The 27,937-nt window shown below is 37.5% G+C and overlaps 1 protein-coding gene across 7 annotated transcripts in view; it reads left to right on the forward strand.

Moving 5' to 3' along the window:
* NRXN1 (neurexin 1) overlaps positions 1 to 27,937 on the forward strand; it is a 592,551-nt gene that overhangs the window by 504,715 nt on the left and 59,899 nt on the right. For 4 of the 7 annotated variants that reach the window (XM_026048048.1, XM_026048049.1, XM_026048052.1 and 1 more), the window contains one exon: positions 4,638 to 4,957. In XM_026048048.1, coding sequence (XP_025903833.1) covers positions 4,638 to 4,957 — 320 coding nt within the window. Of the gene's footprint in view, positions 1 to 3,130; positions 3,221 to 4,637; positions 4,958 to 27,937 lie in introns of all 7 variants that reach the window. The other 3 variants (XM_026048050.1, XM_026048051.1, XM_026048053.1) reach the window with 1 other exon arrangement.

A 27,937-nucleotide genomic window follows, 5' to 3' on the forward strand; every position in this document is an offset into this window, starting at 1 on the left:
TGTGTCTGCTAGTTTTATTTATTTTTGAACTTATGTATTCTCCTTCAAACTGAAGTTGGATAAGTTCCACACCATTTCCTTCCAGCTTTTCCATTTATATTTTATAGCAGAAGAATTTAAGCTAATATAATAGTATTAAATTGAGATGCATTTGACTGTGCATTTTTTCCATGGTGAGGGATGGGCTAACAAAATGAGCATTTTTTTTTGAGACCTTTACAAATCAAAGGGCTCTTTCTTTGCTTTTCATTTGTATTTAGCTCCAATGGTGAAAGACTATTGCACTTAAGATAAAACATAATTTATGGATAGAATTGYATTATAATAGGATGCAAGATTCTCAAAAATTATATATGATATGAATTTTAGAATGAAATATTTTCAAAAAAATGTTTTAACTGGATAGGAGTAAATTTATGCTGGTAATTCACAGCAGAGCTTCCACAGTCACCATCATAGAGAATTAAAGTATAGGCAAGCCTTAGTATGAGGAAGCTAGACTTGGTGACCACAGAGGATCCTTCTAGCAACTGTTCCTAACATAAACACAGTGGTTGGTTCAATTTAACCATTTAATGCCTTCCYAGTGTACAAGGTTGCAAATCTTGTTTATTCTGACACAACTTGGTATAATAGAATCATTATGGTTGAAAAAAGACCTTTAAGATCATTAAGTCCAAAACTTGGTTATTCTTGTGTGCTCTGGAGAATATTTATTTATGCAAGGTATTTTGCAGTAAACAGTGAATCTGATGATCAACTTCCATGAGKTTTTTTTCCCATTGTTTTAATGTATTCTTTATACTTGAAAACCTCTATTGAATGATAAATGATATCGGAGATGCCCCTCCCCTCCTTTTTTTCTTATGTACAGAGGGGGGAAAAAAAAAACAAACTCTAAGAAAATAAACTCCAGAATTCATTTAAGTAAACCGTTTGGAAATGGGACATTTTCTCACTTATTTAATGAATCAACTGATCAAATCTCAGTAAAAATCAGAGCATTAAAAATAACTAGTTGTCAGAGAATGACAGTTGTCAACCCATGTGTGTTTATATGTGTAAGAGACATGACATCTCTAACATCTCTTTCTTGTGCTTCTCAAATTCCAATTTAGTCGCAAGGAGTTTGTCATATGTGAAGGAGCCAGTTTGAGGTCCAGGATGAAGAATTTTGATTTTAAGGATGAAAACAGGGAGAAAAAAGACATTATCTATTYTCACATCACAGAGACAATGTGCTGAAGCCTCTTATTCTAAATATTTACTCTTTGGAAAGGAAGAACAAGAAAAGTTTCCCTGAAATACTATTTTATACAGAATGCTTTTGAAAGTTGAGAGTAGAACAAAATAAAAATATGAAAACATGTATTTTATAGTATTTGTATTAATTTATTAATAATTTATTAATTTGTATTAATGTATTTTATAGACACACACATACTTTTTGATGTATATAGATATTCATGTGGCATATTGGAAAGTGCATGGGAAAAGGGCATTTCTCAAAAGAAATATGTCAACTTCTGTTGTAGTSAACTATAGCCATGTTCTTGTAAATGAAGATGTGAAATGGGGTAAGTAAATGTCCATGTCACTGCAGAAAATGTATCCGCCTAAAATCAACACAGTTGTGTTTTGGTTTTGGAACAGAAGCTGTTGCTCTTGCTGTGCCTGGGGAATTCAGTACAGGTTCCTTCCTGCTCCCCTGGTATGGCTTGTGTTGCTGACATCAGTAATAATTGCCTGATGAACTGGCGGATTGAGTTGCTGATTTGGAGTAGTACTTTGTTTTGAAAATTGGCAATAGGATCCTGTGAGCTCAAGTAAATATTTGGTGTGTATTTTTGAGGACTACATGGACTATGACGCCCGGGATTTACCACTGCAGCTATCGGACTCTTGCTGGTTGAAGTCGAAAAGAATTTGAGTAGCAAGGTTGACTGTGGAGACACAAAGTAGGAATAACTTTTTGCTTACCTGGGTGTTCTTATCGCTCAGGTTCTTAACTAATGTGAACCAATACAATGGAAGGAAAAGGTATTGTTGGCCTGAAATAGTATGACCACCAAACCCTGTATATTTAAGGAAATAGTTAGGTCTGCTGTACTCCTGAAAAATGTTTTAAATAGAAGACAGTAATGCATGGAGGGTTTTCTGAGGGTTCATACCTGTATCCTTAAAAGACAAAAATATCTATAATTGAAAATAGATACATRAAGCAATTTTCTAACTAGTCCAGGTTGTCTGATATTTGTCTGACTATACTGGCCTTTATCTCTCATTGTTTTATTGTAAGCAATCACAGTTTGCTGTATAGACTAAGAATAGATATGGCTTGCAAATACACCAAGTTTCTGTKTTGCTTTTCTGAGTTCTCGGTAGCTCTTAACTCATGTAAGCTCAGTAGTGGCCTCATACTAAATTGCAAAACCTCGCCGCATTTCAGAACCCAGTTGCCTTTCCGTACATCACTTTTGTCAAAGCCTTGGTGTTCCTTCAGTAAAAGACATTGTCGACGTGTCCTGTTAGAGTGTACAGATGGTGGATGCCCTGATCTGTTCTGTATGATATATTTGAATCTTTGGAATTTATATAAATCAAGTGAATAAGAATGTATTTTTTCTGACTAGGAAAAAGGTTATGGAAGGTCTATTTCTAGACAGCGAAAGTAAGTGGTGACTAAGGCTGGTGTTCTTCTTTAAATGACTAACCTGGAGTGAGAAGTTGGATGTCTTTTGAAAAATTAAACCTGTTTCACCTGAACATGTTTAACTAGTTAATAAGAAACTTCAAAACAGACAAAGCCCTGAGGTCAATGATCATTTTTGGTAAAGCCATTCTATGATGTTTAAATTTGTTTTTTGGGTCTGTCTATAACATAAGTTTAATAACCTAGCTCAAATGCAGATTTCTAATTTTCAATTAACATAGGAATAATTTTGTTTGCTAAAATAAAATAAATGATTGAATGAAAAGTCGGAACCATGAAATGTTCTAGGTAGCACTTTTTAAAATTCCAAATTTCAAAAAATCATGTGGCAACTGTATAGCTCAAGCTTTAAGTATTAACTTTTAACCTTTGACCTTACAGATTTTAACCAATGAAATGTCTCTTTAAACTTTAAAGGAAACAATGATAACGAGCGCCTGGCGATTGCTAGACAGCGAATTCCATATCGACTTGGTCGAGTAGTTGATGAATGGCTACTCGACAAAGGTAAAAAACATTGATTAAAACTTCAAATAAAAAAAATAATTTGAACATAACCAAGTAGTGCTTCATTGTAACACTAATAAACATAAAAAATAAATTTCAGTAAAACTAAATTAAAAACAAATTTAAAAAAGTAAAATATAGAGTAATATATGTATACCTTGTATAATAATTTCTATACATTTCTAGAAGTACCAGCTGTTTAATAATCTTACCCTGTTAACTTAAGGTTAAAGGGACTGTTAAATATAATCCACTAACTCAATCTATGAAGGTACTCATAGCAAACATTAACCAAAAATTATAAATCATTCATAGATTATATTACATGTTCCAGCATCTAAATTATTAACTAAAAATATATGTAGTTACGATATCTTCATTACGGTCCTGAAACAAAAATTTGTTTAAACTGTAGGTATCTTAAATAGTGGGCAATATGAATTGCCAGTCAAAATGAAGTCCCTTTAACGTTTGCAACCTTCTAAGGGGATTGTGGAACAAACACTAATTAAACCAGAACTTAAAGTTGTGTGCATGCTTTTTATGAGCAGAAACCAATCTGCTAAAGTGACTATTCTATTTAATAAGAGTGGTACTGTTGCTGAGGTTTTCTCTGTTTAATGGAAATGTGCCATGATTTCTCCATCGGTATGTGTATCATTTCTGAAGCCGCTTTTGCATCTAAAATCTTTTATTTTAATTGCTAGCCTTGCTGAAAGCCAATCAGACATCTATTTTTGAATTCGCTGCCTCTGAGATGCTCAGTGTGAACCATGTGTTTCTTTTCAGTGTGTACGACAAAGGAAAATAAAAATTCAAAAACAAAAAGGAAACATTTGATTAGAAATGTAAATATTTTATTCACTTATAGCTATGACAGATTACCACGTAACACATTCTTTAAAATTCACATAATGTTTGCACATGTATAAACACTGTGTGTATGTGTGTATGTGTAGGTACATATTTATATATGTGTGTACATACACAAACTCACATGTACATACTTAAAACTAAAGTCCCTGTGTTGTACTGCATGGAAAAATATTTGAAATGTTGACAGTCTTGAGGAAAAAGTAATCTTAAGGAATTGGAAACTGGTATTCTTGACACACACCAAAAAGCTTTACACTACATTCAGGTAAAAGGGATTAAAAAGTGATAAAYGCATTTGCAAGTATATTTGATTGGCGTTTTAGCAAAATACCCCAAAATGTGGTAAATTAAGAAAATGCGAATACTCTCAGAATTTATGCATTTCATGGACACCTCATTAAAAAGCAATGAATTATGAGTCAGATCCTTTTCTTATAGTTTATTGCTCTCATTACTCACCCCATGAAAATCTGTTATCATCCTCGTAGAGTATAGAGTTCACAGTCAACATTTTTGCATGTATATAATATTATCTTTGCAGGGCGTCAGCTCACAATCTTCAATAGCCAAGCAACCATAAAAATTGGAGGCAAGGAACGTGGCCATCCATTCCAAGGCCAGCTCTCTGGCCTTTACTACAATGGCTTGAAAGTTTTGAATATGGCAGCTGAAAACGATGCCAACATCGTGATAGAAGGAAATGTGAGACTTGTTGGTGAAGTGCCTTCCTCTATGACAACTGAGTCCACAGCCACAGCGATGCAGTCGGAAATGTCGACGTCAGTCATGGAAACAACCACCACGTTGGCCACGAGCACCGCTAGAAGAGGAAAGACCCCGACAAAAGAACCTATTGGTCAGGTTAGTCAACTTTCGTGTCTTTTGCAAGTGTCTTCTCTTCTTTGAGTGTRGTCTGCAACATGGCATTTACAGCACAGATGAAGTTGTTCCAATGGGAGAAATGCCTGTATTTCTCATAAAAATTCTGAACTGTAATTTGCGCGTGGATGTGGTTTTCATTAGTGTTTAAGTATCGGGGGAGGTTTTTTGTTTGTTTTGTTTTTCCCTTTAGTGCCTAGCACTGGTTAGTTTCAACGCAGMAATAGAAGATTTAGGGGAATTAGAGGTAATGCGATGCAGTGGTGAGTGGATCTTGAGATACAGAAATGGGAACCCGTCTGCAAAGACACCAGGGAAGGGATGAGAAGGCAAAAAGTTGGCAGAAAAGCAGGCATTAGTGCTTTCTCCTTCTCATGATTAAGCATCTTCCCTGGCAGAATATCCTGGGAGAAGCCATTGCTGCAACGGGAATTGAGTGCTGTGCCCCCTGTGAGGCTCAGGCTCCAAGTAGGCGACTGTTGTTTACTGTTTTTGAGGCTATTTGCATCTCATGAATTTAGTGATATATTTAGTAGCTTCCAGGCTTTGTCAGGATCTCTGTATAACATATGGGAGAATTTAATTATCTGGAAAAAAAGAGATGGGAAGAAAAGGTGAGTGCATTAAGTACCTTAATGCCTAATAAGTTGTGGGTATCCTGTGTCACAGCGTGGAGACTTTGTGCTTTGAAAAACTGCGGCTTAACAGGCCAGCTTCTGGAAGGGAAAGTGCAGTTGGAGGGAAGGTTCTTTTGCATTTGTTCTGCACTTGAAAAGCTTAGGGGGGGGGGAAAAAAGAGAAATAAAAGAAAAAGGTCTGCTGCCAAAACCTTCTCCTATGTTCCCTCGGTTCCTCTGTGCCATTAAGCCGAGGCATCTCCGCTCTGGGCTGCAGAAGTAGGACAAGGTGCAAGGAAAGGGGCCGTAGGGAGGAGCAGCAGCACACTGTGATGAATGAGGTTAATTTCCCCAGGAATGGAGGAGAACATGCTGATTAGGCTCAGAGGCTGCCGTTAAATTGACTGTTTTCTGTGTAAAACCTCAACTCTCTGTTAGGGTTCCATCAGGGCATTGAACTTGATGCTTCAGCTTTTTGCACTCTTTATCACTGTGAAAACTGTCATGACATAAAAGCAATAATAACGTTCACTTTTATAAAATGAGCCAGAATGTTCAAATTTAAAATGGTTGACTTGCATGTTTAAGTAAACAGAAATTTAATGCAATGTTACTTGTTTACCTAAGACGCATGACCAGCCTCCCTCACCTCCTTGCAAGTCCTCAGTGCAGCCCATTCAAGACAGCTTGGTAGGGCCAAGCTGAGTCTACAACTTAGCATTCACAGTGTTTTTTTGATAGCTACATCTACATATTCTCCCTCACAGGATCTGCGTTGTCATTACAACTGTATGGTTAGTCAGGGACTGCACTGGAGCATAACTTGCAATCAYGCCTGTGATTTGATTTGATTTGAAGGGATTGATAAGATCACAGTGTCAAAGCCAAAATTCATATGGAGGTTGCTATGTTATTTTTGCAACAAATTCAGACCTAGGAAGATACTAAATTAAATTCAGAATGTATTTTCTTCTCCTTGTTAGTATCTATTTTCTTCTTCCATGAGAATGAAGTAATTTCTGTGCTAGTGTCCATAGGACTCCCAGGGCGCAGTCCTGCTGGGTGCTGAGTAATCATGTTCCATCTTGATGTCAGGGRGAGATGAAGCACTCAGCATCTCATGGGAAATGTATTTTTAATTTCTGTGTTTCATTTTTGTCCCTTTAAATAGTTTTCTGATTTGTGTACATATTTGTATATATAACCTCTCTGAGAGCGCCAGCTACATTGACGTGCTGTAATGCAAAAGAAGAAACGTTACCTTTCTGGCATTAATTAGGTTACTAAAGCAAATATGCAGCCAAAGAGCAATTGGTAATGAAAAAAGCTTTCAGTAATAAAGTCATGCATGTCTGAAATAGAATAGAAGCAAATGATCTAATCAGAGATTGTTTGCTCCACTTGGAGAGGTCTTGAATTCAATTAAAGATTACAATACTTACTTAAAGATCATCATTGACATCTCTATTTATAGGAGATGTTCTTTTAAAAAACCCTACAGTGTTAGTACTTAAATTCGAATGAGTGCTTCACAGCAGATAGCTAACTAGTGCAATGATATAACGAGACAGACGTGATGCTTCCACACTGTACATTGAACACTGTTGTGTGTAATTCTAGACAAAGCGAATCTTAGTGACTGGGGGGAAAAAAATGCTTTTTGTTAGTGACTCTGCTCTAAATGAAGGTTTTCCCTCCTTGGAGGCTGTGTCATATTTTAACAATGGGTGTTTTGGTGATGACAGACATCTTAATAATTATACTTGTAAATGTCGATTTTCAAAGGGGAGAAAGGTACTTGAAGCCTATTGAATGTCAGCAGTAGGTGAATGCCTGATTTTCCTTAGTGCCTTGAAAATCCCACCCGCCCTTTCTGATTCTAATGCYATCCTGAGCTGTCAGCCTTTGTGCAAGGTGCTGCATAAACACGTAGCAAGTGACAGTGTCTGCCTCCAATAGCTTATGGAATAAACAAAAGATATTAGGTAAGGGGAGAAAAAGGTTGGAAAATTACTAGGTGGAAAGAAGAGGGAAGCACAAAAGGCAGCGAGGTGTTTCAGTGTAACAAGCTACACACAGAGCTGGATCCATCAGGGAATAATTTCTTTGTTCAAGGGTCTTGGAAGGGAGCTGCCTCGAGCAGCAGCACCCTGTGGCTCACCTTGTAGACCCATACACACTTTGGAGTGTGCAGTTTAAGAACTGGAGAGCCCAACTGGCCCCACCTGAGTGATGAGTGTCCCACACAAACCTTGATGGTGGGTGGGAGGTTTTCTCTGCTCTTCAGCATTGCTATATGGGAGAACTGGTGGCCACCAGGACTGGAGCTGAGTGTGGAGGGAGCCCCTTTGCTTCCTCACCTTGCATGGGGTAGAGCAGCCCCCTTCCCTTCTTCACACAGCCAGGTGGGCTCCAGGTTTTCTTCTCTCTTCTCTCCAAAGCTTAATTGAAGAAACATAACTTGTTTTTTAGAAGGTATTCTCAAAATTTGGCTTTCTCCTGTGGATGAAAATGTGTGAAAACTCATTCACTGAGCATGGAAAGAAATCCCCAGCATAACATGTTTCAAGAACAAGAGTCCTATTAARGGAAAGGAGCTATTGCCAACTTTTAGTGAACCAAAAATATGCATTGAGGTTTACAAATCATGAATTTGGCTTAAGAATAACAACCACTTCATGAAATTTTTCAGCAAAATAATACAGTTTTAAGTTTTTTATTTTGTCACTGTTCCTTTTGACACTTTTTATAAGGCTCATTTTCAAGTTCAGTTATGAAGGCAATGAACTTCTAAAAATTGAAAATAAAGAGGGAAACTCGCATGTTATGTAACTCCAGGAGCCAGAATGTTGAGCAAAACATCGAGTACTGCAAGGCTTGCAATAAAAACTGCAAGATCTGGCAGAAGCAGAAAGGCTTCAAAAGGACTTTGAGCATGGGTTTTGCTTGAATTAGGAGAGCTCAATCAGGCCTTTAGTATCTCTTTGGCGTGCCTTTGTGGGTCTGTATTAACTGGAAATCATAACTGAAGTGATAATGAAAAATAATATGCTTATTTCTCATCTGTTTCTAAGGATTTGATTAGGAGAGCCCATGCATACCATAGCCCCTGCTCTCATGCATCAGAAGCAGATTCTGGAAGTTGTATGCTAAACAGCTTTTTTATTTTTTACAAGGGATTCTGGCAGTCCTCTTTGTTCTCATCAAAGTGTGGATTCCTATCAATAACAGCAGACCAATTCACCATTAGTTGCAATATGTTTTGAGATGATTGCATGCTTTGGAACAATAGGCACTGATTTTTGGTCAAGCAGAAATAAATTGACTTTCTATTAAACTGATATACAGAAATTTGTTCTGTTACCTTGGAGGACATACATCAGGTGAAGGGTATTTTTTTTTACTTATATTGAAGCAATGGATTTAAATAGTCTTCATTGTAGCAGCAGTAATGACAGATTAGGCTCAGTACCTTACCAGCCAATTAAAATGAAGCATATTAAAAATAAAGTTTTATATATAAATAATAAAAAGTTCAACTTTWAAAATAATGATTGAGTACATCACTTTTATGCAGTTTGGTAAATGTTAGTATATATTATGGAGCCACATTAATCATGAAATCAATGTACTTAGGAGGAGGAGGAGTGTTCTCCACCCCTCTTTAATGCAGTATTTTAACACTATCTGCAATATGTTTAATATTGTATGTTCTTATTCACAGGAGATAGATACTTTCTGTGTCTCTATTGCTACTACTTTTTCCTCTGGTCATTCACCCAAACCAGTCCATCATTCATTGTCCTCAGTGGGCTATGCATTTCTTCAAGGGTATGGAAAATCCCAAGAATTCATCTYAGCACATGCTCACTAGTGTGTGATAAATCCCATAGCATCAAATATTGTCATATGTATTATCTAGATAAGAGAAGCCAGGGAATTCAAGTGTTAGGGATAAAACTCATTTGCACTAGAATCTGTATACAGGCACTCTAGTTGTGGAGGTGTTCCAGCATTTGATTAATTGACATCAGAAAGATAGATAGGTAGACAAATTGATATCTTGAGTTTTTTAAACTCCATGCAAGTGAGCTAGTTCTAATTCTAGTTTTCACTAAGAACATAGTCCCATAGACATATGGACCCATAGTCCATAGATTTGAGGAAACTCAAATCTAAAACAACTACTGAAATGATGTGATTGAGTATTTATCACTTTGGACACATCTGGTTTGCATTAGCAAAAAAGAGTGACTCTTGCTTTATCCATGGAGAATACAGCATCTCTTGACAAAACTTCCTCTTTTTCCACAAGGATATATGTGGAATGTAATGAAATCTTAAATATTTTTCTTGCCATATTAGATAAGGAACACTTTCTAGAATAGGAATTTTTTGTCTGTATCAGGCCTTTCTTCATCTATGAATAAGAATCATGGAATTCCTGGACTTTACATTATTCATATGATGGAACTGCAGTGTTGTAAATGAACTGCATTATAAGAAGTGGGCCTGTAAATAGGCCAAGCATCAATTCTTGTCTTCTGTGAAGTAAATTGGGACGCTACTAAACACTTGTATCACACTTATTTCTGCAAGGTCCTGAGAACGATGGTGTTGGCTTCAGAGAGGGCTGGAAATYGTTTGCACACATTGGGGCTGCGCCTCATCCTGGCCCATCTGCGAGCYGCAGTCGTGCGGGCCGTGATGAGGACACACTGTGTAGTAATTGGGATGTGTCAACAGCCCGTTATAGGTCACTGTTACTTAAAGGTTTTCTGGGGCATTGGGGCTTGAAGGCTCCTTTCACTCACGCCTCATCGTGGCCACGTGCCAGCCCAGCCTTGCGGAAGGAACAGGGATGGGAGCGTAGAGTGAGGTGACACCGTGACAGCGGGGATGTCACCTCTGGAGCAGAGCGCTCCGTGCTGCGAGACACCCACCTCAAACAACACGGTGAGGAGAAATTGTGGACGGGGCTCATCTGCAACCTGCAGCTGTTCGTGCTGCTCTGGCACTACAAAAAGCCCATAAGCCCTGTCTAATTAGCTAACGAACTCTGCTGGTTTTTTGGTGTTGTTCCTCTAGTGGCCAGTGAATTCTTTTATAAAGTCCACCCTCTAAAAAATATCATATTGAATATTAAAATATTGAATTTATTGAAATAGAAAAGAAGTAACATATGGTAGAAAGTTTTTCCTCTATGGCTAGCATTTGTATAAAGAATTTCAGATATTTCTATAAACAAAAGAGACTATCATGGGAATTTGGTTTAAAACACAATTAAGTTTACAAGCTTGTTACAGCTAGATAAATACAGAATATTTACCTAAACTTTGTGATTCTCCCATGACCACACATTGAAAATGCAGGGATTTCAGAGTTAGCAATACTTAAAAATAAGCATGAATATTTAACAGTGTGAAAAAGTGAAGTTAAGGTTTCAGAATTTCATTGTAGGGTAAAAATGTCCTGTGGGCTCCTGTCTTCTAGGGAAGGTGCAGACCCAATCAGCAATTGCACGTCATGTGTGACGCACAGTCCAATGAACGGAGACTTCTGTCTGTCCTTGTGGCCCCATTTCATCTTTACATCTGCCATAGATTATGCACCAAGATACCATCCAGACCATGTCCTATGCATTTGGTTACTCTACACATGCTGCAAATCTTGCCTTTTACAGATAATACCTGGGAACGAGCATGGAGGGGACCTCCCTTTTTTCACTTTGTGAATTGTTATTCTGCCCTGGCAAAGGAGTTTTAAAGAATTCACAGAATCTTGGCACTGCCTCTGACTGACTCCCTCTATTGACATCCTTTCCATGTTGGTGTTAAATGAGAAAGCTGAGCAAGATGGATCTGGSGATGGATCTAAAGGGATGCTAAGCCATGCATTTTCTATTAAGCCAGTGGGATTTGTCCAAAACCTTAAAAAGCCCTTTGAAAAAGCACCCTGTAGTGTGTATGCAAAGGAAARGAATGTTTGTAAATTAAATTACATTATTAGTATACAGAGAATCTAGAGATGCTCGTCTATGTTGTTGATTAATTGGCTCAAAATCAAAGTTGCTCTTCAAGTTCACTTTTGGGGGGAGAAAGGATCTAAGGCCACTTGCAGCTTTGATTTTGTGCTGCTTTCATTTTCAAATGACCAAACAYATTTATTAAAAACTTTTTTTTTAAAATCCAAATTGATATCATCCAGTCTCAAATCCTGGCCCATCACAGTTTTTAAATATTTGTAAATATTAATTGTCAAAATAGAGAATGATAGCCACATTTTTATAGCATTTTTTTCAAATATTTTCCTCGTATCATGTTAGCACTGTAATATTTCAAAAACATCCATTTGCGTAATATGACACTTGTTATRTAATGGTAGCTGCTCCTACGCATGCCCAAATTTAGTCAGGGATTTTTTTTTTTTGTATGAAAAACATTTCACTCATCTTCAGAAGACTGTCTTCAAACCACTTGCTTTGGAAGAGTCCTCTTTATTAAGCAGCACTCATATCTGTCTTGTATTCTGTATCTATCATCTGTCTCCCCTCAATATCTCTCAACAAATTAAACAAGCATCATGATATCAGGATTAAACTGAAATTGGATAGTCTTACCCAACTGGAACAAGAGGAGGTTGCAGGTAGAGTGACCCATAAACATACTAAATCTAGCTCTTAAGCATTTTTCTACATTTTAGTTAACTGAAAAAGACTTGGGCTTTACAGTGACTGCTTCTTTTCAGTAGTCTTGCTCTACAGAAATCCTTGTGTCATGCCTGAGAGCTACTGTTCTCCTGTCAAAAGAAAGCAATAGTCACTCAGCCCCTCATTGCTAATTGAAGTCCAGAGACCTTTGCTCACCGTTGGCTTTGGTGGATGTTTGTGACTGTAGTACTCTCTGTTTTATATTCCACCTCACAATTTCCTTTTGGAGTGCCCATTGTAATAAATTCTGTTTCTTTGCTTCTGTATGTGCTTCATAGRAGCTGACAAGCAAGGAGGTAGGAGTCTCTTCTCCTAGTGGTTGCCACTCAGTGAAGGCCACTATCCCTAATAAAACATAACTGAAATACGGTGCTATTCTTGTAGACCCCTGCTACTTTACTGCCTATATTGCATTAAAGTTTCAGTTCTTGGGCAGATGTAAGTATGGTGTGAATGATGATGGCAACTCTCTACATATTATACATCTATGAGTAGTTCACGGGTTAATTACTGCAGGCTGAAATATGGTAAATACACTTTTGTGTATGACAAGGGCTCTTRTACGATAGTAGGCTCTTCTGTGTTTTATTAGATGTTGAAAGTGCCTCAGAGCTTATCAAAACATAAGCGGTGTCGATGGACTGTGTACTGAGGTTTCCTGTGAAGCGTTTCTGCTCACTTAGTACTTTTAAGAACCAAGTTTCAGTCACGTTCCTGTTTCATAATTTGTGGTTCATTGTCTTTAATGAGATAACTCTTAGGACTGTGTTCATTAATGAGTTCAGAAGGTTTATTCAAAAWTTTTTTTTCTTCCCTGTATTTAGTACCAACATCCTATGTCTATCTTAAATCACAAAATAACTATTGATCTATTAATTTCATTTGAATTATTTGCTAAAGTTGTGTTTAAGTATATGGTTTCATTGGGTGTTTAGCATCCAGGTCTCTCAGTTCTATCTAGGTRCTATTGTATTACCTCAAACTTAGCTATTGTCTTAATGAAATAATATGGCCACATACCTATAAGTTCTAGTAAGTGAAGAATTTAAAATTCTGTTTTAAATTATAGTGTACTTCCTGCAGGAAAAGTATTTTTGCATTCCTTTCTTTTCTCATGACCACTCTTTGTTGAAATGTACTTTTCATTTTTATTTACTTATTTTATTATTAAGTCTATTTATGCCATTAGTTTCTCTCAAGAGAGAAACAAAAACACACAAGGGCCTTGGGAAAAGTAAGGGAAGAACTGAAATTGTACCATAAATCCAACTCTACTGCTGTTTTCTTCAACTGTGTGTAAACCTGATTAGAGAAAAGGGAGCCTTTTCCTTAAAATCCAGTCTGAAGACTGGGGTCATATACAGGGCAACTAAAGAGAAATTGAAGATTTAGGCTCGTTTCCTGACATGGGGAAATTTATACCATCTTCTTCCAATACATCTCTTCACTTGTAAATTCACTAAATATTTTCCTGCCATGAGATGAACTGTGGATGAAATCTGTTAATAGCTTGATGTGTTCAGAGGAATTGTTAAGGATTATGTCTATCTATAGAAACATGGAAATGGAAATACTAAATTTTAGGAGAACTATGAGGTAATATAGAGGAAGTTCTGGTTAAGAGCAGAAATGTGGTGGGAAGAAGTCAGGGAGAAGAGATTGCGTGGTGCTGACATAGCCTGAGGTCCAGGAAGAGGGCAAGTTTGTGTGGGGAGCAACACATTTGAAGGTCTCATGAACTGTGTTATTTTGCCACAACTTTTGATCTAGCTACTTACTACATGCTTGAGGTTTTGTGGGTGTATTCTGTCAAAAAGAGAGACTGAAGAGGTTGACAGGGTTGTTGAAGTGCCCACCAGCTTGCATGAGGTTCTACTCAGCCCCCAGCATGGCACTATAAATATACTGAACACATTTATTCTGACATTTACAGGCTTTAAAAAAAAATGGGTGAGGTCAGAATAAATGGACTCAGACATATTTTAAATGACACTTGAATATTATTTTTGAGTTTTTAAAGAAGGATATTGGTATCCGTGCTGAGCAGACACTGTGATAATGTCGGGAATAGCCGAGAGTGAATGTCTGATGTCAGCAGAGCCACAGTTGGCTCCACTAACTAATAGATTCAGGAGCTGATCTGCTGCTTTGCTTTTCCTATCCAGATTCTCCTGCAACTTTCACAGATGTGCTAACGTAAATGAGAGTAAACCCATAAGAGAATATTTGTACTCCCTTCTGCGTGCTACTTTGGAAAGAGCAGGGTAGATCCAAGAGCCATGTTTTTACACAAGGCCATGCATTCACTAGGATTAAGGGCCCGGGAGTCTTATTTAATGCTTTAGAGAGATCCAGATAGACTAGATATGTTCAGTAAAGCTGATAATTCCTTACAATTCCTTAGCAATACTAAGTCTTAGTTATTTAATTCCAGCCCACAGAGGTATGGAGTACTGCAGTCTGAATGCATTTTCTCTAGATGGGATGGCCTTGTTAATTTATTGATTTAATTAATAGCTAAACATCATCAATATTTTTATATAGCATGAAACAGTGCCACATAGCACTGGTAGCTCTGTGCATGCTACCTTCTAGAAAATACAAATAGTTGTGTATATAGGTGATTTCAGGCAAATTTGGACATGAAATTGYTTCAAAATGACAATTCATAAAGGATCAGTGCTTTAAACGTGCATTTGGATRATATTCAGTTAATTAGATGTAAATTAGTAAATGGCTGTGATCAGCCCAATGTTTTCAATCAACTCTCTGAAAAGCTTTACCAATCTGTTGCAGCAGGACCTTCATTGTGATGTTAGCTGACCTTAACACTTAAACCTTTGCAATAGTTTTCATAGTAYCATGAGTCCCTTCAGAAATAATGACCATTAAATATTACTTCAGTAATATGTTATAAGTTATATGTTTAATATAARTGTTTAAAGAACATCCTATAATGTAGGGCAAAGCACTTGAATTAACATCTTCATTTATTAAAAGTGGCTATCAGCTTGGTTACCCGTGAATATATTGAAGTGCTTTGTTTTTCCATACAAGGGAGTTAGCAGATGTCTGACATGATAATTCCACCATATGGCAATTTCATTTTCCTTTTAGTGCAATATTAAAATGATAATGATGAACACGGAGTAAAATTGTTAATCTTAGTAGGTGGAAGTTGTGCCAGATGCTTAAGAAGCATTGTTACCATAAAATGGTTATGCTCAATTTTAACTTGCTATAGAATATCACAAGAGGCATATTGTAGTTTCCACTCTTACATCCCAGTTTGACAAAGCAATGAGCTGGGTGACCGAATAGGCCTAAATGACTTGTCAATTGCAAGACTTTGATAGTGGTGATGAAAATAGCTCTATTCAAGGGATGTTAGTAAAGCTCATGGGGTAAATGCTGTGCTATATGATAGTAGTGAACAGAAGAGCTAATATATTGCCTCTGTATTTCTTTGTTATCAGGAGTTAACTGGATGATGGTCAAATTTAGTGTTCTGATTTTGATAGCTGGAAGTATGTTTCTCATCGCTGCACTGCACAAAGAAAATATATTAAATATGGGATTGGACATGGCAGGATCTTCTCTTTCTTATTGTTCCTATTCATCAACAGCTACTGTAGACCTCTTACATCAAAGTCTATCATTTCTCTTATGTTTACATAAGATAATATGTTTACATAAGATAATAATACATAAGATTATGTTTACATAAGAGAAATATCCCTAAACGTTGGTAGTAGGATAATTTATTAGATGAGAAGTGTGAGCTTGTGACTTGTTGAAGGTTAGGAGAGGATTCTAGAAAAATGTTGTTCTGAGCTTGCCATATTCCGGTACTCTTTCCAAGACATTTGCACTGTCAGGAAAGAATCCTGGGCTAGGTGAGCCTCTTTTCTGACCTAATATGGCCCTTCTTGTAATGTGGTGATGCTTCTTTATTGGGTGTCTTCTGCTTTTCTGAAGGTAGATACTCATTTTAAATAATAGATATGTATTTTAAACATACTGTTTCTCCAGAATTCTTTGAAAATTTTAAGGTGCTGTTTAGAAAGCAAATATCAAGTTTTCACTCTGAAGCTTCAGCATGGCATATTTATCAAAWAAAAAAAAAAAAAAAAAGTAAATAACTGGATATATGGAATCCAGGGAGAGAAATACATAAGAGTGGTATTCAGTTAGGTACCAAGCAAGGTCTAATGTATTCTCATACAAGAAAATATGGAGTTAGGGTAAAACTCTGGATTGATGTTCTGACCTTGCCTCAATATTGGTCAGAGAAGACAGAAATGGACCTAGATGAAAGTCACAGCATGAGCATGATTCTACTTGCAAATAGTAAGCTATAACAATAATGCTACATTCTCTGGACATTCACTGTAGTAGCTGAAATCACTTTGTATTCTTTCTTTAACATAAAAAGAAATTTTATAAAATCTAATGATAATGCTAATAAATAAAGTATATGAGATTTTTACAGAGGATACATTTGAGCTCTAGTGCACAGAAATCCTATTCAAGTAGGCACTTAAATGTGTGTGTTTTAAGCACATACTTAAGTAAATATGGGAACTGAAAGGATTTAAACACATTCTAAAGGCTTTTCTTGAATCAGCAATCAAGTTAGAAATAATGCTGCCCCTTCCAACGCTGTTTTAGCCCAGGACTGAATAAAGGTAAAACGTGAATTGGTTCTTATTCATTTTCTAAAGAGGAAGGAATTTTGGTTYGTTTCATTTATCTAATTAAGATGTGATGCAAAGCGTGATTCTGTTATCTGAGCCACTGTTTTGCAACAAAAATTTGAAATGAGTGAATTGTTTTATTTCTGTCTGAGTTGCGCATCTGTGAATTACATTCTGCAAATCTTCACCCACAGGTGATAAGGCACATAGAAATGTAACCCGCTTTGGCAGTTTTAAATAGCTCATTAATTGTTAATGCCAACTTTCTCTTAATTGTGGTTCTTATGTCTGCCGGAGCATTCACTGGTGATCTACAGAACATTTATCTGTGATCTGCAGAGATGGCTGAATACTTTATTGGCTCTCTCACACTTCTTTTTTTGCAGTTGCTATACCATACCAGTGATGGTTAGAAACACATAAATAATTTACAGATTGTTTTTCTATTTTTTCTGCTGCATTATTTCCCTCATAGGATCATGAATGGAAAGTATTTTGAGACATGCAAGTGTCTCTCTAAAGGTGGAGGTTGGACATCCAGCTCCAGCTTGGGAGATAAATTTGTCTTCTAGAGTATCCCAGTCAGTCCTAGTGAAGCTGGGGAAGTTACTAGGTGCTAGCACAGAAAACATACATATGCCAACCGTGAGTAAAACTAGACCTCAGACTTGACATCACTATGACCTGCACTGTCCAGTTTAGTACAATTTGATGTCATTTTTCTCTGTAAAAACTTTCATGCCTTTATCCAAGTTCCTAGTGCACACTTTGAAGGAGGCTTGGGGTAAATGTGGTTTATTCTTCTATTCCAGTCAGTTTTTGCTGCCAAAACTAGCAGCCAACTGTCACTTAGTGAAGAAGGGGGAAGATTTTGTGTTTCCCCTCTGGGGATTAGAGTGAAAATATCATCTGAATGCACACAGGTTAGGAAGCAGATACTGCCCATAGTTACTTGTGGTCACTTTTGACCAGCAGATTGTAATTTGTGGGCTAGGGAGGAGGAACTTACTTTGAAAATGCCCTGGGCTGTGCTGTTGAGTTTGTTAGTACTACTGTAGACCCCTGTACTTTTGGTTCCTCAAGAGGACCTATTTCTCAAAGCAGTACAAAATGCCCTCAGTGCAATTCAAAGCAGCCTAGTACATATATATATATATTTATTAATTTTCTCTTTACATACAAATGAATGTGCTCTGAGGACTGGATCCAAAATGCATACTATGGCATTTTGACATATGACATCCTGGCACCAGAAGCTGACAGCAGTGAAAGGGTAACAGATCTTTTGCTTTGGCTAAGTACACGAAACTGTTTAATGAATGCTTCATGCAGCAAGCCAAATCCTCTCCCTCATATTGGTACAACTCAGTTGACTTTGGTTGTGTGCATCAGTGTAGCTGAGAGCGGAGGCTCCATCCTCAAATTCTTTCTTCACGCTACATCAGCAGCAGATTGTGTTTTGAAAAGGCATTTCATCACTTTATTCATATATGAATTTGTAACAACCCAAACAGTGGATGAGAAGATAAAAGTTAAGGATGAGAACACAAAAGATTAAGGAAATGGGGTTTTGGCTGAACAAGCAACAAAAGCTTTAAGTAAAGGTGGGTGTTAACATATATAGGACCACCAACACCACTGAGACAGATAAGCTAAGAAAAGAGAATTAGGTGCTAGTGAGCTGACAAATTCAAAATTCCAACAAATGCCTTTGATTCTCAGTCAGCCTGGTTAACCACGATCTACTTGAATGAGAGGCAACATTGCATMTTGTGATATAGGCAGATTATCAAAGATTCAGCCCAGATTTAATGCTCATTTCTAGGACACAGATTGAGAGTATAGTCAGTAAGATTCACACTGGCATAAAACTCCCCCCACTCGCCGTAGCTCTTATGGTGTGAAGGTCGTCCTCCTTCCTATCCTCCTTTTCTAGCACTCTTTTATGAATAGGTTCAAACTTCTAACAAAAATAATGGCATCAGTAATAATTTTTAACAGATCCTTTCCAGTTTGTGTCTCCATGCCTTTTGCAGAGGCGACTGGATCGTTCTGCTGTTTTTGCTGTGATGCAGAGTGACTAACCCCAAATCACTGGTCAGCAGAGACAGGGTGTTGGGGGACTCGGGTCTCCTTAGGCCACATTCACAGCTAAAAGCTGTGTTTAACATAGACCCTTTTCACCATATAAAATAAGTSAATAAATGGTTGCAGATTTACAGCATGCATTTGCAGGAACCCTGAACACATTAATCAGGACTGTCATGTTTTAATCTTATGTGATAGMTGAACATAGGAAACTACTTCAAGTTAAGCCRCAGAYCTAATTTTCAAAAGTATGGGKTTTTTTTTCCCTTTCTTTTTTCTTTTTTTTTTTTKKGGGGGGGGGGGTGGGGAGCAGGGGATTTTAATGATAAGGGGTTTGCACTAGCTTCAACAAGCTGCTAAAATCAGTGATAAGTCAGGAGCCTCCCCCACGGCTGTTAGTTTTTAAAAAAATGATTTTCCAGCTTAAGCTGAATTTCTTTGAAGACTCGTGAAATTCAATTTTCAAGAGAATGGAGGATCTGCCATGTAATTTCARAATGTAGAAAAGAGTATTTGTTTTTACTTCATTCAGAATTTTTGTGTAGTTAAAAGACAGCATTCTTTGGACCTGACCCTTRTCTGCCACTGAAGCCAGTAAGACTTTTAACCTTCACGTGGGTGGGTGTAAACGCGGAGTCTGCATCGTTTTGTGCCATAACCATTCCCTTTAGCAAGCAGAGGTGAGACATGTTGAACTGAAAAGCCAGTGCTGTGGGTTTATATCTGATTAAGGCAGTACGTTGTATCTTGCCAAAGTGCATTAAAAAATGGATTCATTATAGTATCTATTCTTAATTGACTGCATTTGTATTTGTCTCTTCAGCATGGAAGATAATCTTGCATATGAATAATCAAGCTTGATCTCAGATTTATACTGTGTTTAAATTGTTCATTCAGTGGAGAACATAAGTATTAGTGGATTTTTTACAAGTCTCTTGTTAAGAACCATCCTTGATCCTGTAGTTGGTCTGTCTGCTGGTAATCTTTTTCTTTGCTTGAAGAGCTGACAAAAGCATCTGGGCCTCCCTGGCAGTAATTAGGGCAAGCTAACTGCCTGCTGTGCTGGAAAGTAGCTCTGAGATTTGAGGAAATGCAAATGCAAAATACAGACTGGCTAGCATGCAAATACATTTTTTTTCCGTAGACAAAGAAATCGTTGCATCCACTCGTATGTAACAGAGATGATTTTCTTTATTTTTTAAATTCAGAAATTTAACTGAACTGCATTGTTATATTGAGAATTTTAACCTCAAAGCAAGGTTTTCTTCTGATGCATAACTGTAAGTTTGAAATTGGCTTTTGGAAATCAATCTAAAGCCATCAGTTTCTAGCCACTGAATTTAAAAAAGCTAATGGAGAAACCTTCTATCCAAACACTTCATAAAAGACTTGTGACAGTAATATCTTAGTTAATCTTTTGATGTCAAGTCACTGAATGCTAAGGGTTTTCAATGTTAAGTTTTGTCCAAGGTGAAAATTAACCATACCTAAGCCTGTAGGTGGGCAAGAAACAGCCACAGGCTCTAGTATAATAATTTTGTGTCCAGGAAGTCCACATGTCTAACGAGATTTAAGAGGAAGACGAGAAGAAGGGTGTAAGTAGTATGTGCTGAATTACTACATCCCCAGCAGAAAGTTGGGGGGACCAGCAGCTGCTTCTACCAGCTTATCTACTTTGGTTTTTATTTGTATTTGTTTTTTGCTTTATTTTTTCCTCTGGAAAGAAAATAATGGTTAAATTTGGGAGCAAAATCATTTGAGGCTTTTGTGTAGGTTAGGTGAAATAGGGCATAGCATCCTGTTCCTTTTCACCGTTGACCTTGCAAGGACCGGATGCAGTCGGTGATCTTTCCACTAAATACTGCACAAACATGTTTTGCGGTCCTAGTAAAAGACTGCATGACAGATTTCTGTTACTATTTTGATATTCCTTTCTTTGGCATTCATTATAATTGCACTACAATTATAAACAGGCACAATTTTACCCCTAGAAACTAAAACGGTAGCGTGCAACTTAAATGGTCAGATGCACAGCCCTGTCAGTATGAAGGAAGAGATRTTGTTTTCTTTAAATCATCTGAAGTCTTTGTTTGTTTGTTTCTTGAATGTTTGATGCTATGACCTGCTGTTCATGAGGCCCTCTTCCTGCATTTCTTCTCATGCTGAAGCATGATGATGTGTCCTTCCTTCTCTGTAGAAGTTGCATTCCCTCCCTCACCATTAACGACACACAATGTCAGTGCTAGACCATAGATCAGGTGGAACTGAATGTTGTTAAGTCTTGCAGTTATCTATCTTGCCCTCTGTGGAGATAATTATCAACAAATCTTGATGTTTTAAGATAATAAACACATTTGCCACAGCACTGCACCTTTGCTGTCACTTATGCTCAGCTCCACCACCACATGCCCTGCATCTGTTCTCTGATACATGACACAATTATATCTCAGGGAGATTTGTGCTCTCCTTCCCTTTATTGTATGATTAATTTAGATGCAGGCAGTCCATGCTTGGAATGAAATAAGTGTTCATCTTTTTGCCTTTATTTCTCCCCTCACGTTTTTGTGCTCCTTCTGTGCTTTTTGAGAGGAAGATTTCCACAGAACTGTTTTGGCATTTATTTTTACTGGTATACCTGGTTAAATTATTGAAACGGCCCCAGAATGGTTTAAAAGAGGGCAAAAGTGTAGTTGTTCGTTTTGCATCTGAGTCTGGATACAGATGCAGACGCTAAAGTTAAATTAGATTATCTCAGTTTAGTATTCTGTGCCACAGTTCCCATCATTGTCCCAATCCCCATGTCTATGAGAAGGAAAGATTAAGTAATAATGAAGACATGTCACTGCACCTGCTTTCACTGTGACACATTACATATGGTAGTAAATCCACACATAGTTTCATTTTTYCCCCCTCGGGCTTTATCTGTTGTTCACAGCTTCCAGTGTAGGGCCTTATCCAGATCTTCTTGGGCTGTAAATACACGTTTCTAACCATTGCCTCTTCAGATTTACCTCTGGTTTTTGAAAACAAGCTGCCTTTCAAAAGCCTGCCTGCACATACTGAACTTCAAGCATTTCACTTGATGAGTAGTTTAATTTGTTAGAACTTTAACTGTGAACATCTGGCACATAAGACAGTTTATTGGATAAAGCATTGCAGCTAACTGTCTTGGGCATGTATTCAAAGGATTTTACTGAAAAGCTGAGGGTTCATCAGAATAAGGTTTTCAAGCCTTGTGTGTGTGTTTTTGACCGGAGAGAACTCGTGTCATAGCCCGTGAGGCCTATGTGCTGGCTCAGCTGGGGTGGCAGCTGTGCTGCACTGGCCTGTGGACCCATCCCTTCCTTCCTTCACACATTGAGCTCCATACAGTAGTTACCTTATGTTGGCACAGTTTGGAGTTTCTGAAGAGACTCTTTCCGAATAATTCAAGATGATCTGAACCATGTACAGTGATGTGATGACAGAGGAAATAAACCCAAGAAAGAATGAGGAGTCCAGAAGTATGGGTTGATCTATCATGTCGCTATGTTCCTTGAATGCTTTACAGTGATATCAAGTTGTGTTTTGTTTCAGCACTGTTATGGGATTGGTCTTCATTTTCCAGTCTCTTGTTCTATTCCAGTTCAGTTCTTTTTCCTAAGTTGTTCTTGTTCTCTATCATTTAGCAAAGAAAACTGAGTGCCGTGACCACATGCGTATACACTGGAAAGAACAGAACAATGGTTTCCACAATACTGTTGCTATAACATTTTACTAACACCCTAATAAACCTAAACTTCGGAAATGGCTCTTACTTTTACCTAGAATAATTATTGTAATGGCAGTCTTCCCAGGTCATCTTTATTCCTCCCCAGTGAGGACTAAAGTTCTATAACCGGGTTTGCATATTCAAGATATCTTAAAACCTGTGAGAAGGTCATCTGTAATTAATAAGCAGTGAGTCTGAACATCACTGCTGGGCTCTATTTTATAGCTTCTCTTTGGATATAAATGTAAGCCTCAACAGAATAATAATATTAAAGCTTGTAAATAATATATCAGTTATCCTAAATAATATAGCAGTTATCCAAAGTTCGRTGACTTCCATTTTATTGGATTTCAACTTTTGCCTCTCTCAGATGTTTCAAGGAACAAGCTSTGTTCATTATGGCCTACTGGTAATAGCAGAGAAGCATTTCCATGCAGGAAAGCTTCTACTGCAAGTTGTAAATTGAAGTTGAGAACAAAATTTTTTCTCTTGAGTAAGCTTTGCTGAATGACTAAACTTCAAACTAGTCGCAAATCATTAGCGCTGGCACTAGTTTGAGTTGTATTTCTATTACTTATCTGAATTACAAAATTTAATGCAAAGTATTATGATTGGTTTCCTGTGCGTACTGTGCTTTAAATAATAATTCTTCTTTTTCTTTATATTTTAGTATTTATTAAGTAGTATATCATTTGGAGTTTTGAGGCTTGACCACTGTAATTTATGGTTGTATAGTACTGGGTTTGAGTGTTTATACGTTGCTGACACTCCATCTTTTTCTTAAGACTGGTAGTGTAGTATGTATCATTCAGGATATGATAATTGATGTTATTTCATCTTTCAAATTAATGTATTTAAACAAGACAAAAAAAGAATGCCTTGACTTTTGCCAAAGAAGGAAAGATGTGTTTGAATAATAATTAGAATAAGGAAAGAGAGCCTGAATTTAATGGTCCCAGGCATTTGAATTGCATTACTTAATCATTTATGTCCTTTGAATGATGCCTTATGGTTTTTTTTTCAGATAGAAGTGAAGTCAAGGGAGCCTACACATGGAGACTGCAGTAACTTTGCAGTAGTTTTCTTCTCCTTTTCATTGACTGTACCAGTTTTGAGCTGTCACCTCTTTTTGTCTGTAGGTCAAATATTCTTATGAATGTAGCATGAAGTCAAAAAGCACAAAGAAATGAGCTTTCTTTTCCTAATATATCTTGCTTAGTTCAGTGTATATTTGTATTATGATTGTAGATAACGAAAGGAAGAGGGATGAGAGCTTGTCAAGAAGTGTCTTGCTATAGCTCACATACAGTAAGAGTTACAGTGCAGTACCGCACACAACAGAGAATGTGACTTAGGTCCAAGCTTCACTGATGTCTTTTCTCCTCCTTCTACTCRTTTTTCTCCTTTATTTTTTTGAAGGAGAAACATGTTATGACAGTCCTTGTACATGCAAAGTCAGTGTATATCTAGGAGTGGGCACCCTGAATTCACAGGGAGCCAGACCCTCCACTCTAAACATGGGCAGCTGTGAGTGTAGGCAGCTGGGTGAAAATGTGAGCAGAAACTCTGGCCAGTCTCCTCAGTCATATTGAAGGAAAATTCTGCCATGTAAAATGCTCTTACTTGTTTTATCCACTTCACAWAAGAATGCAGGCTTTTTGATTTGTTTTGTTTCCCCTTCTTTGACTTCACTATAGATTTCTGCTTTCAGGTTCAAGTATTTCTCCTGGCCTCTCTTTGGCAGGTCTGTTCTTCTAACTAGCTGTGTCAGGCCTCAGGGATGCTTTTAGAAACACCTGTCCTGTGCTTTAGAGTTTAGAGRATCAACAGTCATTCAATTTATGCCCTTTACTAGTTAAACTCATGAGTTTCAAGTGTCAAGAGTCAAAACCAAAGTATTCTTCATTTTTTCACAAGCATCGCTACTAACCAAGGTTAATCACATTCCCCAAGAGTATTAACTCTTAGCTATTCTAGCTGTAGTGCCACATATAGTAGAAAATGGTCAGTTTGGCTGATACGAAGAGAAGCTATGTTTCATTTGCTTCTAGAAAATAAACACTGTTCAGCATGATTGTCTTCCTTTGTATTTGTATGGGACTGCTACTAAATAGAGCTCTCCCTCCTTGTATTTTTATATTCAGTGATTTGTGTGGTGTTTTTTTGTTGATGTTCCCTTTTTTTCTCCCCCTCCCCCCCCATCTCATTTTTCAGAATCCTCTTAGGGTTTTTATAAAATTTTAAACCTTGGAATTGTATAGCTCTTTTTGTGTTGAAATTCTGATTTGTTAGCAAATCCGTACATGGGGTTGGCAAAATCAGTCAGAACAGCGAACCTGAAAAAGCCTGTAGCTCACTGAAGTAGTTGCTGTCAGTAAGGCTAAGCTTTCAGCATAAGGTATTTAGGAGAAGTTTGGTTTTCTATTTCTGAAAAAATAGCATCTGTCTAAGTTACAAAACTTTTGATGCCGTAGTACACTTTAGCTGTTTTATCCAGTGATGCTCTATGCATTTCGAGATAATTTAAACTTTTAAGCTAATGAAAGAAAAATAAAGTGGTTTTATTTTTCGTTTTGTAGAAAGTAAGTGTTTAACAGGTTAAAAAGTACATTTGCAGAGAAAATGTAACCTAATGCATAAGAAAGTCAATTTGACATATGCCATTGACTTCTTGTGTTCATTTCAAGTTGGATTTAGCTAATGCATGTGCTGTTGTAATCTCTGCAAGGTTACTTTATTACTTAGAAYACGTGTTTTGAAGTAGCAGTCAAAAGGAGGAGGGCTTGGGGTTAAAAGACATTGGGACATAATAATTCTTAATCAAAATCTCATTTAGAATAAAATAGCACCTGGATTCACCAAAGCGGGAAAGTACCATGGGTCTCTTTCAGGAATACAGCAGCTTGTCTTGACAGTGATTTATGTTCTTTTTTGCTTACCTTATCCAATATATTACCTAGGCTGACGTATCAAGCGGGGTCTCAGCACCTGCGACAATGCCCATACTGAATCCATCCTTGCTGATGCTTCAGCAGGCTGGTAGAGCATGAAAGGTGCAATCCCTTGATGCACAGCAGCAAGATGTAGCATAAAATGATTTGGACAAAATCTGGGTACCTCTGTAGACTCTGTAGCAGAATGATTAAGAGTGGAATTCAGTCATTGTTTGGCCTTGTGGCTTGGCTTTCCATGAGAGTCTGGTGACTGTTAAYTGTGCAGGTCAACAAGTAGCCACCTAAATTTTGGAGTCTTAGACATTTGGGAGACAGCTTCTGTGTGCACCCAAAACAAGTACTCAGTGGGAAAAGTACTGCAGTAATAAAAATGACTCTTGAAGTCTTGTCAAGTGCAGAATAATTTAGACTGTTATGCAGATCCTAGGCATACATTTTGCTAAATTAGAAACATAATACACTATTTGAAAAATATCTAGCTTGAGTATTATGGAAAGACCAGTATATAATTTACGAAGAGAATAATAATGAACTGATTTTGAAGCGTCCTGTGACATTTAATACAAATACAGTGTTCTAGCTTGGATTTTTCTGGGATGGTTTTGGAACAAAACAAGACAGATTTACAAATTAAATTTGATAGAATAATGTCTATATAATCTTTGAGTATCACTGCTTTTGCATTACATATGTTTTATTCATAGAAGTCATTTGTGCTCTGGATTGTCTTTTCTTAATCTAGTCTCCTCTTCAGTGCCTGCAATATTTTTCTCCTGTATGGAGAGGAGTTTTTTTTCTTTTATGATTTGCACTCAGATGTTTCATATTAAAAATCTTAAGTGGACTCTGAAATTATTTGGATTTGCTTCTGTAAACAGAAAAATGTGACAAGCCAGTGCAGATCCTCTTAAAGCCTGCTAAAACCTCTGCAAGCTCACAGCACATTCCAAGAGATATAGGTGTCAGATGCTTGCAAATAAGTTTTAGCTGCAGTCCAGGCACTTGCATCCAGAGTACCTCTATTTGGCAAAAGCTTCTGGGCCACTAAACTAATTTTGCCTCCTCCATTAGGGCTGTGGAGGCACCTTAACTTAGGGCTCTGCAAAGGTGCAGAAGCCTCCCTATAGTACCACGTATGAACTTAAGCTGCATCTGAGATGTCTCACCATAGATAAAATTCTGATGAGTAGTCTTTTTTTTTTTTTTCTGGGTTGTCTAAACAAATCTCTTATCACCAAAGTGTAATTTTGATTTTTTTTTTCTCCTGATGGTATAATACAGGTTTGTAACTTGACTGAATTTACGTAATTGGTATGTGTGTAGCCAGATTCCTGTGACTGTACACCAGAAGGAGGAAGACTCACATAGACCTTGTTCTCTGCCTTTTTCAGTGGGATCCTCAAGTCATTATCATCTAATTATTACCTGGAACATTTACTGTAATACGTGTTATAATTACAGAATTGACCAGGACACAKTAAGGAGAATTGAGAGCATTTCATCAAGGGAATGGATCATATTTCAGAAGATGGGAGGTTATTTTCAGGAGGAGTGCACAGAAATGAAGAGTTAAGTCTTGATTTATGGAATGCAYAGGGCACGTTATAAAGTAAATTTGAAAGGCAGTGTCCTGACGTGATGAGGACATCTGAGACAGGTTCAGCAGTGAAATAAGCAGTGGCATAAATCACAAATTGGCTGCTCTTTGGTGAAGAGGTATGTTAGCTGAAAAAGTAAAATGTGCGTTAGATTCTGGTTCAAGCTAAAGCAGTTCAGCGCCAGCCCTTCCCAGATTCCCTGCGCAGCTCTGTGAGCATCTTTTGGCCTGTACTTTGCAACACAGTAAATGGCAATTTGCTGACAGTTGCTTTCCTCTACCTCTGTGCAGTCTGTGTGTCGCTTCTGCAGCTGTCAGTGCTGCTGTACAGTTTACTCCACTGTGCTGTAGTCCAGCAGCTTCTACTGAAAATGGGAATCAGGAAAAAAAGAGAAAAAAGCATAAAAAGCTCTTCTCTGATGTGTGTGTACTGTGTAAGACAAGAAAACGGACTGGGGATGGCAGCTGGTAGGCATTCCTGTGCAGGACGGAGTAGGAGTAGGGACAGACTTGCTTTGCTTTGCGCAGATCTGTCTGTCAGCATTATTT

This window comes from Nothoprocta perdicaria, unplaced genomic scaffold, assembly GCF_003342845.1.
Source record: "Nothoprocta perdicaria isolate Ctin4 unplaced genomic scaffold, notPer1 scaffold_51, whole genome shotgun sequence".
In the NCBI taxonomy this organism is placed as follows: domain Eukaryota; kingdom Metazoa; phylum Chordata; class Aves; order Tinamiformes; family Tinamidae; genus Nothoprocta; species Nothoprocta perdicaria.